Below are 11200 nucleotides of genomic sequence, written 5' to 3' on the forward strand. Positions count from 1 at the left end.
AATCCTGATTTATAAGCTGGCCCGGGGTTTTGTTTCTCTTACAATGTCGCCTTGAGTTTTTCTGGAAGCAAAGGGCGCCACACATACAAAATGATTATTATAATTATGCATCTGTTAAGCGAATTCCAAACAGCCCGCCATGGGGTTCTTTTGAGCTGCTTCGTGGAAGAAGGCAGAGGAGGCTGTCCCTCAGCGCCGTCCCTCTGAAAGCCATTGCACCCACACACCCAGTTCCCTTTGGGACCTGCTGATCTGTCCTCCAGTGAAAAGAAGAAGCTGAACATGCTTTGTGGAAACACATCCGTGCTTTGATTATGTCCCTTTGGGGGGTCACACCACAAATAGAAACTTCTAATAACACCCTCTATGTGCTATGCCACTGGGAGAGCTCGGGTTCCCTTTGCCCAGCAGGGCCTCCTCCAGCCACTCAGTTCTACTTCCCCTGAGTCCCCTGCACAGCTCTTATACACTGTGCAGACTGAATAGCAACATCTAAGTCACAAGAGGGAATACCAGAAGCAGCCCCTCACCCAAGCCTTGAAGGGAAAGGAAAAGTCGTATTTGAAAAACATTTCCGTTTTCTGTCAAGTTGTGAAGTTAGAAACCAGGACACTTTGTCAATACTGCCCTTCCGTCAAAATGTAAGTGGGGATAGTTCTTAATGGAATGCCGCCAGAAGAAGCCCACTGAGGTCATGACTGGAGGACACTCCAGAATGTTGAGCTTCCTCTGGAATTTACAGTACTGTCTTGCTGAGTCTAATTTGATGCTCTAACCAATGGAGCGTTATATTAGGCTCAGTGAAGCGGAACTCTCACCCTGTCCACTTCCCCACCACCTTCCCTCTGACTTTGTCTCCTCTCACCAAGTATTGTTGCACCTCATCCAGTCACCACAAAAAGCAGTTTTTGATATCAAAAACGAATCTCTTGTGTGTTCAACAAATGATTCTGTCTGAAGGTAGCACTGGGGTTTAAAAGACACGTCGTTAACTCGCTACAGTCTACCTTTAAGTAACACTGAACCACTCCACACACGTGTGCAAGTTTTACACATTGCTTTCTGTTTCCAGTCCCTTGGGTTAATGTTTTCTTATACTTTATTTGTACGTATGTTCGAGCATACAAAATATATTTTTACTTTTGCTTTAAAGAGTAAATTTGCTTTTTTTGAGAGCTGTCCATGAACCAAAAAGCTTTTCTACTTAATAGTGCTAAATTTTTTTTTTTTGTTGTTTAGCAGTCTTTCTTTTTAATGACCCCAACTGTGTCTTTTCTAAAAGCATCCGGCCTCACTGTAGGTTGTGTATCATCTCCTCCTTGGCTATGAGGTGTGTCGTTTTGTTAACCAGAGACATCAGCGAGTTCAGTTTCTGAGACCAGTCATTTAATAAATTATTTGGATCCTTGGGTCTCTGGAAGTTGATGACTCCAGCCAACCTGTCTACTTTAGCAAAGATGGTCTTGTTAACGACTAGATTCGAGAGGAACGCCTCTGACTCATCCACAGAGAGGTCCAGAAGCTGTGCCATCCTTTTCATTGTTATCCGAGTGTAGTACTTGGCCATAATCCTGATGTTATGTTCCACGACTCTGTTCTTCAAGTCTTTCCACCTTTTTTCACCTTCTTCTGTAGAGCTGAAAACGTCAGTTGCCGGGGTCTCAGGAGAACCCTTCCGTAGCTCCACCCCATAGTCCTCGACCAGCGTGGACCAGCGCATCAGCTCCATTGTGGTAAAAAGCTTCAGTAGATCCTTGTATTTGGGAATTTCTTCCAGCTTCTTGTCACTACTTATCCGGTGAACCAAATCTGACTGCTCATTGTCAAAAGGAGCCAGGATGACATACAGAACAACGCTTTTCAGAGCCTGCTGCCACTTCTCACTCTCTGCCTGAATGCAGGGCGTGTCATAGATGGCTCTGTAGTGTTTACAAATCGACAGATAGGACCCCTCGTGCTGGTCCAGCTGAATCATTAAGTTATAGTACTTCAATTTTAATTTCTCTTCTACGGATGGTTACGGAAGGAAAGATTTATGTCGAAATTGAGCATGCGCGACTGACTAAAACCTTAGCAACTATAAAGGAACAAAATGGTGATGTGAAAGAGGCTGCTTCCATCCTTCAAGAGTTACAGGTGGAAACCTATGGGTCCATGGAGAAGAAGGAGAGAGTGGAGTTTATTCTGGAGCAGATGAGACTCTGCCTAGCTGTGAAGGATTATATTCGCACACAGATCATTAGCAAAAAAATTAACACCAAATTTTTCCAGGAAGAAAATAGTGCTAAATTTAAGGTATTCTTCTAACAATTTATTATGCACATACATGTGCGTGTTTCTGATATGTGTGGCACATGAGCCACGGCATGCTTGAAGAGTCGGAGGTCAACTTTTGGGAGTCAGTTCCCTCCTTCCACCTTTGTACAGGTTCCCGGGATCAGACTCGGCATCAGGTTTTCATGGTAAGTACGTGTTCCTGCTGAGCCACCATACTGCTCCATTTAAAGTAGGCTTCATTTCACATGTGAGATTTTGATATCACATGTTACATTTCCCTTCTCTAAGACACTTCTATTAATAGTTTTATGCAGCTCCACTACTGATGCATCTTGTTAGCTTTTATAATTTTTTGTTTGATTTTATTAATATTTATTTTTTAATTTTTGAGAAATTTATATATGCATATAATGAGGTGTGAGCATCTCTTGCACACATGGTTCCCTTCCAACTCCACGTTGTCTTCTTTTTTAAAACTTTTAAGTAATCCATGAAGCCATATTAACACTTCCCATTGACATCCATACACATGTGGGGCCATCCACGTGAGTAAGCATGTGGGATCATTCACGTGAGAAAGCATATGGGGCCAGCCCCGTGAGTATGCAGGTGGGGGCCCTCCACTAGGGCCTGAGAAACCTAGAACACACATTCAAAAGCAAGCAAGTAAGCTAAAGAAAATGGCTTTCTTCCCAGCAGCTACTATCAATAGTTGCTCAGGGTTAGTGCCTGTGCAGCACCTCCCCTGCTTATGGCAGGATTGCAGATGGTTTGTCCACGTGGCCATAGCTGGGGTGAGTGTGTGAGTGCATAGCCGTGTCAACTCCGGAAGCTGGCATCTCACAGCATTTCTTCCTATGATCCGGCATCTACGTTCTTTCTGTCTCCTCTTCCTCAGTGTTCACTGGGCCTTGGGGGAGGGGGAGGTGCTCCACTTAGGGCTGACCACTCAGTCTCATTCTCAGCACTGTGACTTGTTACACATCTCGGTACTGACTGCTGTCCACTGCAAAAAGCAGCTCTCCTGGCCGAGGCTGAGAGCAGCCCACGTCTGTGGTTATAAACACTGGCATTCAGAAGGCGATTTGACAATATGACCAGTTTGCAAAATAACAGGTTCTACCCTAGGCTCTACCCCAGCCATGGCTTTTGACCACTAATATAGTAGCAGGCGTGAGATTCCCTCGAATCAAATCAGAGAGGCATCAGTTCCCCACAACAGTCACGGGACTGCTGCACCAGTGGGCATGTCTGGCCTGGAAGGTCTTATTGTAGCAGGCAGGGTCTACCACTGGTTGAGATGCTATCTCTTCTCCCCAGTTGCCAGCACAGCACTTTTTGGCCCCGTGAAAGCTAGCCTGCAGGGAGTGCTTCGTGGCCAACTTGAGACTGATTTCTCCATGTCCTGCAGAAATTCCCCCTGTTTCAAACAGTATTGACATTGGACAGAGGATTCTAGGCAGTGTTTGCTTTCTATTGGACCTCAATATTTCTGCAAGAAGTCAGCCATAATTTATGATTGTGTTGGACTGTGTGCTGGTTTTCTTGGTCCTAAACTTTTATTTGTGTTATTAGTTTTAAGCTGTTTTCTCATGATGTGTGTGTGTGTGTATGTGTGTGTGTGCGTTTAATGTGTATGTGTGTCCTACCCACTGGAAGTTTCTGGGCTTCTTGCATTTCCGGACTTAAATCTTACTTTAAATTTGGGGAAGTTTCGGCTAACATTTCTTCAATTAATTTTCTCACCTGTCTCTTACGCGCCTCTCCCCCAAACTCAAGGTGGACATTGGATACCTGCTATGTCCCTCCATGTCTGTAAGGTGCAGTTAATTTTCCTCTGATGTCCTCCTGCTAAAGCCACTGTTTAGAAGCTGAGTCCCCGATCACCATCACCTGTGCCTTTTCAGCTCTGAGTCAATTATTAACTCATTCCTTTGGTTCCTGTACACAGTCCTACTTCCTGTCTCTAGTATACTTTATGCCGAGCTTGACATTGTGGGCGAGAGGATGCAGGGTGTCTGGTTGTTGTGGTCTACTTTAACAGCGCTGGGTTTTGTCCTGCAAACAGTGCTTTCCCTGTGGGTCTATGTGATCCTTTCGGATCATCTTTGACATTTGTTAGAGTCTAGTCTATCCTTAATCAAGACTGCTGTGACCTGCCTTCTACAGGTGGCTTTTTTTGTCTATCACCAAAGTGTCTATTGTGTGAGAAGCCTTCTTTCTGAGGAGACACAATACACCTGTCTACTCAACCCAAAAAGGGAACCCAAGGCAGACAAGAGTAACAATCGCACCGAAGTCCAACTTGGTGAGCCAACAAGTTCTTATTAAAGTTACTGGCAAGAAAATATTGAGGGGTTAGCTAGAAGGAGCAGGGATGATTTATTTTGAAAAAGCCCACCTCAACACAGATAAGAACGCACAAAAACTGCAACCCGGAGCTCTCTGCATAGCTTGCAGGGACTCCACAGTCCACATCCTCCTTCCTGCAGTTCTGCGGGTCAGAGTCTGCTCCACCCCAGAGAGCTCGCTTGTTTTTCTGCTCCTGGGGAGGGCCCTGGAGCAGTCACTGGTCTAGTGCTGTGATAAAACGCCATGTTTTTTAAGTTCAAAGTTCAAATCTGTTCTAAAACTCAAGTCAGTCAGTCTCTTAACTGTAACACTAGCTGTAAAATCAGAAGGCAAATTGCATGCTTCCAACATACAATGGCACAGAATATACATTGCCATTCCAAAAGGGAGGAATTGGGCCACAGTGAGGAAATATTGGACCAAAGCAAGACAGAAACCCAGCAGGGCAAACTGCAAATCTTGTAACTCCATGTCTCGTGTCAAAATACTTGGATTGCTCCCCGCTTCTGGCTTCTCTGCCTGCAGCATACTTCTCTCTTGGCCGGCTTCCATTCCTTGTCTGCAGCTTTCTTTGGCAGATAGCTCACAGCTCTGGCATGTCCAACATCTTGGGGTCTCCAATGAAATGCGAGCTTTGCTTTCACAGCTTCACGAAATGGCCTCTCAGGGCCTCCATGCGGGGACTCTCTCACCACACGCCTGGCCTCAGCAGCTCTAGACATGTCCCAGACATGCGACCCTCCGTTTCACTTCTGAGCTTCATGAGTCTCCCCTGCCATCCTGGAGGGGGATGCTTCAACTTAAAGGAAATTGCCATACGACAATTCCCAGAACTTTAGAGTGTGTGTGTGTGTGTGTATGTCTCTGTGTGTGTGTGTGTGTGAATCTGTACAGACTCAATTCAGCCCACAGCTCCCTTCTTTCTTTGTTCTGCCTCTTGGATTCTTGGCGTGTACACTTGTCGCTTGGCATCAGACAGAGGCAACAAGGCTTCTTTCTGAAGCAACTCCAGATCTTTGACGTTCCTTCTCTGGACGATTGTCGCCACTCGAGAATCCTGGCCTATGTATTCTCACTGCGTTAGCAGAGCTAACGTCAGGCTGGTTACAGGATACTATCACCCCCTGCTTCCATTTGCCCTCACCAAACCAGAACCTGAGAAGAGCCTGGGGGGCAAAACCCAGGGTGATCAAGGTGATCACTTTGTATACCCTGAAGCGAAGATGTAACAGAAGCGGTTGGTACACACATTCAGTAGGCATATTCTTTAAATACATTGTAACAGTTCTTCCTTGCTACTGTAGCAAAACACACTACAGAAGTAATGGTAAGGAAGGAAAGGTTGACTTCAGCTCCTAGTTCAAGGGCTTGAGGGGTCTGTCTTCATTGCATCCACAGTCACTAGCAGGGAAAAAGGTTAGTACCCCTTTCCTGTCAGCCCAAGACCACAGTCCACGGAACGGTGCCTTACACACTGAAGTCTTCCCACCTTAATTATCCCAATCTAGAAACCTTACAGATGTGCCCAGATGCTTGTTCCTGGGTGACAGTCAATACCAAACAACAGCATCATGCATTAAGCAGTCATCTATGCCTTGCAAAAAAAAAGAAAGGGGGAGGGGCATTCAAGCTAAATGAGGTCTTGCATCTCTGCCCTTTCAAGTTAGCTTCCTGGGAAATTCAAAGGGGAACTAGGACATCAAGTCTCACTTCAGAACATCTGTGCTGCTGGTTTCACTACAGGCTTCCTCTTTTTCTTCTAAGGCAGGGGACTGGCTCTTTGGTGTTTGGACCGAGCCCATGTCTTGAAGTTCATTGCTTCATTCATCGCTCAGTGAGAATCCCTTATGGCATTTAAGGTGGTGATTTAAAAATACCCATTTTTACCAGGAGAAAACACACTCTAGTGTTCGTTTTGCTAATGACCAAAGACTCCGGCTTTCGCTGAAGGATTATCTGTGCTTTGGGGATCAATGCTTGCAGAATCCTTTCTGATTAAAAAAGAGCTGAGTGCCCCTGGTGTATCCACTCCTCAGCTGAGGAGAGGCTGCCCATAGCCTGTAGCTTAAGCTAACACACACAAAATACCACACTGTCCACGGGGAACCATTTAAACTTCCTTCCATTGGCTGCTTGCAAAGGACTGAAATGAAAATCATCTAAAATCTGTGTGTTTTTCCTCAGTCACATCATCGCCAGGGGTATAATATTCTCAAGGTTCTTCCATCAGTGAAACAGGCTTCTCTTTCTCCTTTCAAAACAGCTCTTACAAACATCGGATACATTGTTGAGTAAGCAAATAAGCATGCACGTCTGCGTAATGCCCCTTAAAAAGAGCCACTGTCGAGCATCCCAGCAAATTTTCTGATTTAAAAACTAGATAATTCATGTCCTGTAGGGTCAGGTGCTGGTGGCAGATGGGAGGCAGAAGAGCAGCTTCTTCCCCCAGCGTGGCAAGGCTCAGAGCTCACTCGCCTCTGCAAGCTGACCTGTGTTGGGTACCAGCATCCTCTCCGTTTTTCTGCATCCTTCTTCACCCATTTCTCCTGAGCATGAGGTTCAGGGCAGCCTTCCGGGAAAGACACTCTTGGTTGGCTAAGAACATTAGAAGACCAACCCAGATTCAGAAAACAAGGGAGTAGATTCAATGGGAGAATTGCAAAAAAAATGTACATCTAATAACACCCAAATCCAAATCTACAATCCACTAAGAGAAGGAAGGAAGGAAGGAAGGAAGGAAGGAAGGAAGGAAGGAAGGAAGGAAGGAAGGAAGGAAGGAAAAAAGGAAAGAAGGAAAAAAACAAAGAAAGAAGGACATGACTGGTCCCAGGTTTCAGCACCAGATGAATGAAAAAAAAGAAATAAAAAAGGAAGGACACGAACATGACCGCTCTTAGGTGTGGTGGAGGAGAGGGACATCTGGGAGGGTCCAAAGTGAATGTGATCAGACTGAGCCAGGCCACATGAGGAGAGAAAAGTGGGAGAGGCGAGAGTCCGACCGAGAGGCTAGGAAGGTAAAGAGTAGATGGAAGGGCCACATAACCGAAATGTTTGGATTATATAGGGAAGGGCAGCTGGGAGAAACACAGCCCAATAACTAACTTGGAAAAGTTTAGGATAGGGGTGTTTATGCCAGCCAAGAGGATCCTGTTGTTAGAGGGAGGGACTGAGGGATGCTGGGAGAGCTTGGTGGCCAGGTCTGCTTTGTTATGTTAAACAGGCATCTCAGCTCTTTGTCCCAGTTTTGAGACCTGACAAATCTCAGTGTGTAAAGTGCTTGAAAATCTGAGTGTGTTCCCCAAAACCCATACAAAACAAATCTGGGTGTGGTGGCACACATTTGTAACCATGCTCTAGGAAGGCAGAGATAGGCATTTACCTGGCTAGTTGACTAGTAGCTAATTGGCAACTTCCAGGCCAATGAGACATCTAAAAAAAAAGAATTCTCAGGTGGCCAGTGTGGTGACAATGGTGGCACATGCCTTTAACCCCAGCACTTGGGATGCAGAGACAGGTGGATCTCTGTCAAGACCAGCTTAATCTACATAGTAAGTTCTAGGCCAGCCAAGGCTGCAAAGTAAGAACCCATCTCAAAAGCAAAAATAACCAGTGTAGTGAGCAGAGAAAGTCCTGGATGAATATGTAAAAAGAGGAAGAAGTCCTTATGGAATGGGTATTGATGACAGGGGTACAGTCATATCAAGGAACCAATGTCCCAGACCCATTGGAATAGCAAAGCCTTTCCCCTGAGGTCGGGCTCAGAAGGATGACAAAGACTTCATCTGGCCTGAGTCTGAATATTGACAGTGTGTGCAATTACAAGTGTTAATAAATGATTGACCAGTGTGTGCAAAAACTAGCAAAAAAAAAAATTACAGCACCCTTCTCCAGGATGACAGCAGCCTGAGATTGCCACCCCACGTAGACCTCCTAGGGACACTGGCAGCCTCCTCCCTGGGCTGGGATTACAAACCGCACAGGCTCTTGGTTGTTGCTCCAGCCAGGTGAGCACAGCCCACCTGACCCAGCTTTTCTCACACGTGTCACGTGATCGTCTTTTCTTCATTCCCTCACCACCCCGGTCAGGTCTCCAGGATCCGGCTGAGGGGAGCACGGTTAACCAAGGTGGACAGCATCCAGTGAATGACACCAAAAGCTGCCCTCTGGCTTCCACATACACACACATGTGCACACATAAAGGCATGTGCGTGGACACACCAATCAGCAGCAAGTGGTGTGTCTCACAAACGTGACAAGTGTGAGGAATTAGTCACTAGCAGGGCAGAAGTCTGTCTATCTGGTTGGGAAGGGCTACTTCTTCAGGAGGGGCTTGAACTAAGCTACAAAGCAAGGCTTGCAGCAGCCAGCTGTACTTAGCATCAGTAACTCAGTAGGTGCGCCCCCTTAGGGGAAGTGTAGACTAGATAAGCCACAGCACCAACTACATCTGTGCTCTGAAACATTTTTCAAACAGGGGGGTGGTCCTGTGAGCATTATTGTCTGAAGAACACAAAATCAGATTTATCGATTTTCTTTCTCCATTTTCATGTGTGTATGTTATGTTTATGTATTTATATGCAGATTTTGCATGTAAGTGCACACACTCATATGGTTATATATGCATCCAAAAGCCCAAGATCAATGTAGGAAATCATCCTAGATCACTCTTCTACCTTATTCTTTTTTTCCCTTTTTTTTCCTGAGATAGGGCTTCTCCATATAGCTTTGGCTGTCCTGGAACTTGCTTTGTAGACCAGGCTAACCTCAAACTCAGAGAGATCTGCTGTGGGAAATGCTTTTGTACTCTGTAAAGATTTGTCACTCATAGTGGTTTAATAAAATGCTGATTGGCCAGTAGCCAGGCAGAAAGTATAGATGGGGCAACCAGACTAGGAAATGGAAAGGCTGAGTCTGCAGTCACCAGTCAGATGCAGAGGAAGCAAAATGAGAATGAAACTTACCTCACTGAGTAAGGTACCAAGCCACATGCCTAAACATAGACGAGAATTATGGGTTAATTTAAGTTGTAAGGGCTAGTCAATAATAAGCTGAGCTAATAGGTCAACCAGTTTATAATTAATATAAGCCTCTGTGTTTTGTTGGGACTGAACGGCTGTGGGACTGGGCAAGTCAGAAACTTCTACCTACAGAGATCTTCCTGCCTCTGCCTCTCAACTGCTGGGATTAAAGACGTGTGCCACCACTGCCCAGCCTTCTACCTTATTCTTTAAGGCAAGGTCTCTGAAAAAAAAACCTATAGTACTCATTGCCAGCTTGCTTTTGGGCATGTTCTGTCCCTGCTTGCTAAGGCTGGAATTACAGGCAGGTTACCCTGCCTACATTTATGTAGGTTCTGGGGATCTAAATGTAGTGATGAGCTGCTGGCAGGCCTGCTTTTCGTCCTGCCTGGCTCCCTCCTGGCTAGCTTAGCCCTGGAATAATTTCACAGAAACTGTATTCTTTTAAACACTACCTGGCCTGTTATCTGTAGCCTCTTATTTGCTAATTCTCACATCTTGATTAACCCATTTCTATTAATGTGTGTAGCATCAGGGCCGTGTCCCTAAGGAGCACCAGGGCCATGTCCCTAAGGGCTTACTGGGAAGATTCTAATCTACATCCATCTTGGACTGGAGCTTCATCACGACTGCCTCATTGCCTTCTTCCCAGCATTCTGTTCTGTCTACTCCGCCCACCTAATTTTCTGCTCTATTAAAAAGCCAAGGCAGTCTATTGATTTCAGCTATCAATAGGATGTTATTTGGCACAGAGTAGGAACAAGCTATACTATGGTGGAGCTCCATGGTATGGTAGTTCCGCCAGAGGGACCCAAGAGATGTAAATAACCTCATGTAGGTTCCAAAGAGCAAACTTAGATCATCTGGCTTGGTGACAAGTACCTTTATCCCACCTAGCCATCTTCCTGGCTTGTGTAGCTTGATTTCTGCCCCCTCCTCCACCTTGTGGAAGGTGTGGTGGTTTAAGTGAGAGTGGCCCTCATAGGCTCATATATTTGAATGCTTGGTCTAAAGTTGGTGGAACTGTTGGGGAAGGATTAGAAGGTGTGGTTTTGTTGGAGGAGCTGTGTCTTGGAGGTTAGCTTGAAGTTTCAAATGTCCAAGCGCCCCCCCCCCCCCATTTTCTCTCTCTCCCTTGTGCCTGAGGATCAGATGTAAGCTCTGCTCCAGTGTCATGTCTGCCTGCCTGCTTTCATGGTCCTCACCATGATGATCATGGACTCTAACCCTCCGGAACTGTCTTTTATAAGTTTTTTTTTTTTTTGGTCATGGTGTTTTGTTGTGTCAATAGAAATTAACCAAGACAGAAGAGAGCACATGAAAAGTCACTATTTTTCTTTGAAACATTTTCTTTGAATTTACTTTCCTGAGTATTTTTTGGCTGAACCATGGTTGTTTGGAGAACAGAGATGGCCCATTGACCCCAGGAAACACAGCAATCACTGGTGTGGTTCATCATGGTCAACACCTAGCCATTGCACCATGCCTAAGGAGCACCAGGGTCGTGTCCCTAAGGAGCACCAGGGCCGTGTCCCTAAGGAGAACAGGGCCAT

The 11200-nt window shown here is 45.6% G+C and overlaps 1 protein-coding gene across 1 annotated transcript; it reads right to left on the reverse strand.

The window, feature by feature from the left end:
- Positions 1-1245: 1245 nt before the first annotated feature.
- Positions 1246-2000, reverse strand: LOC130881179 (26S proteasome non-ATPase regulatory subunit 12-like). Its single transcript, XM_057780538.1, has one exon. The coding sequence runs from the start codon at positions 1973-1975 to the stop codon at positions 1292-1294; it is 684 nt and encodes a 227-aa protein (XP_057636521.1). The 5' UTR covers positions 1976-2000; the 3' UTR covers positions 1246-1291.
- Positions 2001-11200: the final 9200 nt, after the last annotated feature.

Source organism: Chionomys nivalis, chromosome 1 (assembly GCF_950005125.1).
Source record: "Chionomys nivalis chromosome 1, mChiNiv1.1, whole genome shotgun sequence".
NCBI classification, from domain to species: domain Eukaryota; kingdom Metazoa; phylum Chordata; class Mammalia; order Rodentia; family Cricetidae; genus Chionomys; species Chionomys nivalis.

Coding starts and splice junctions, on each gene's coding strand:
- LOC130881179 (XM_057780538.1), bottom strand. CDS start 1,975: ATGATTCAGCTGGACCAGCACGAGGGGTCCTATCTGTCGATTTGTAAA.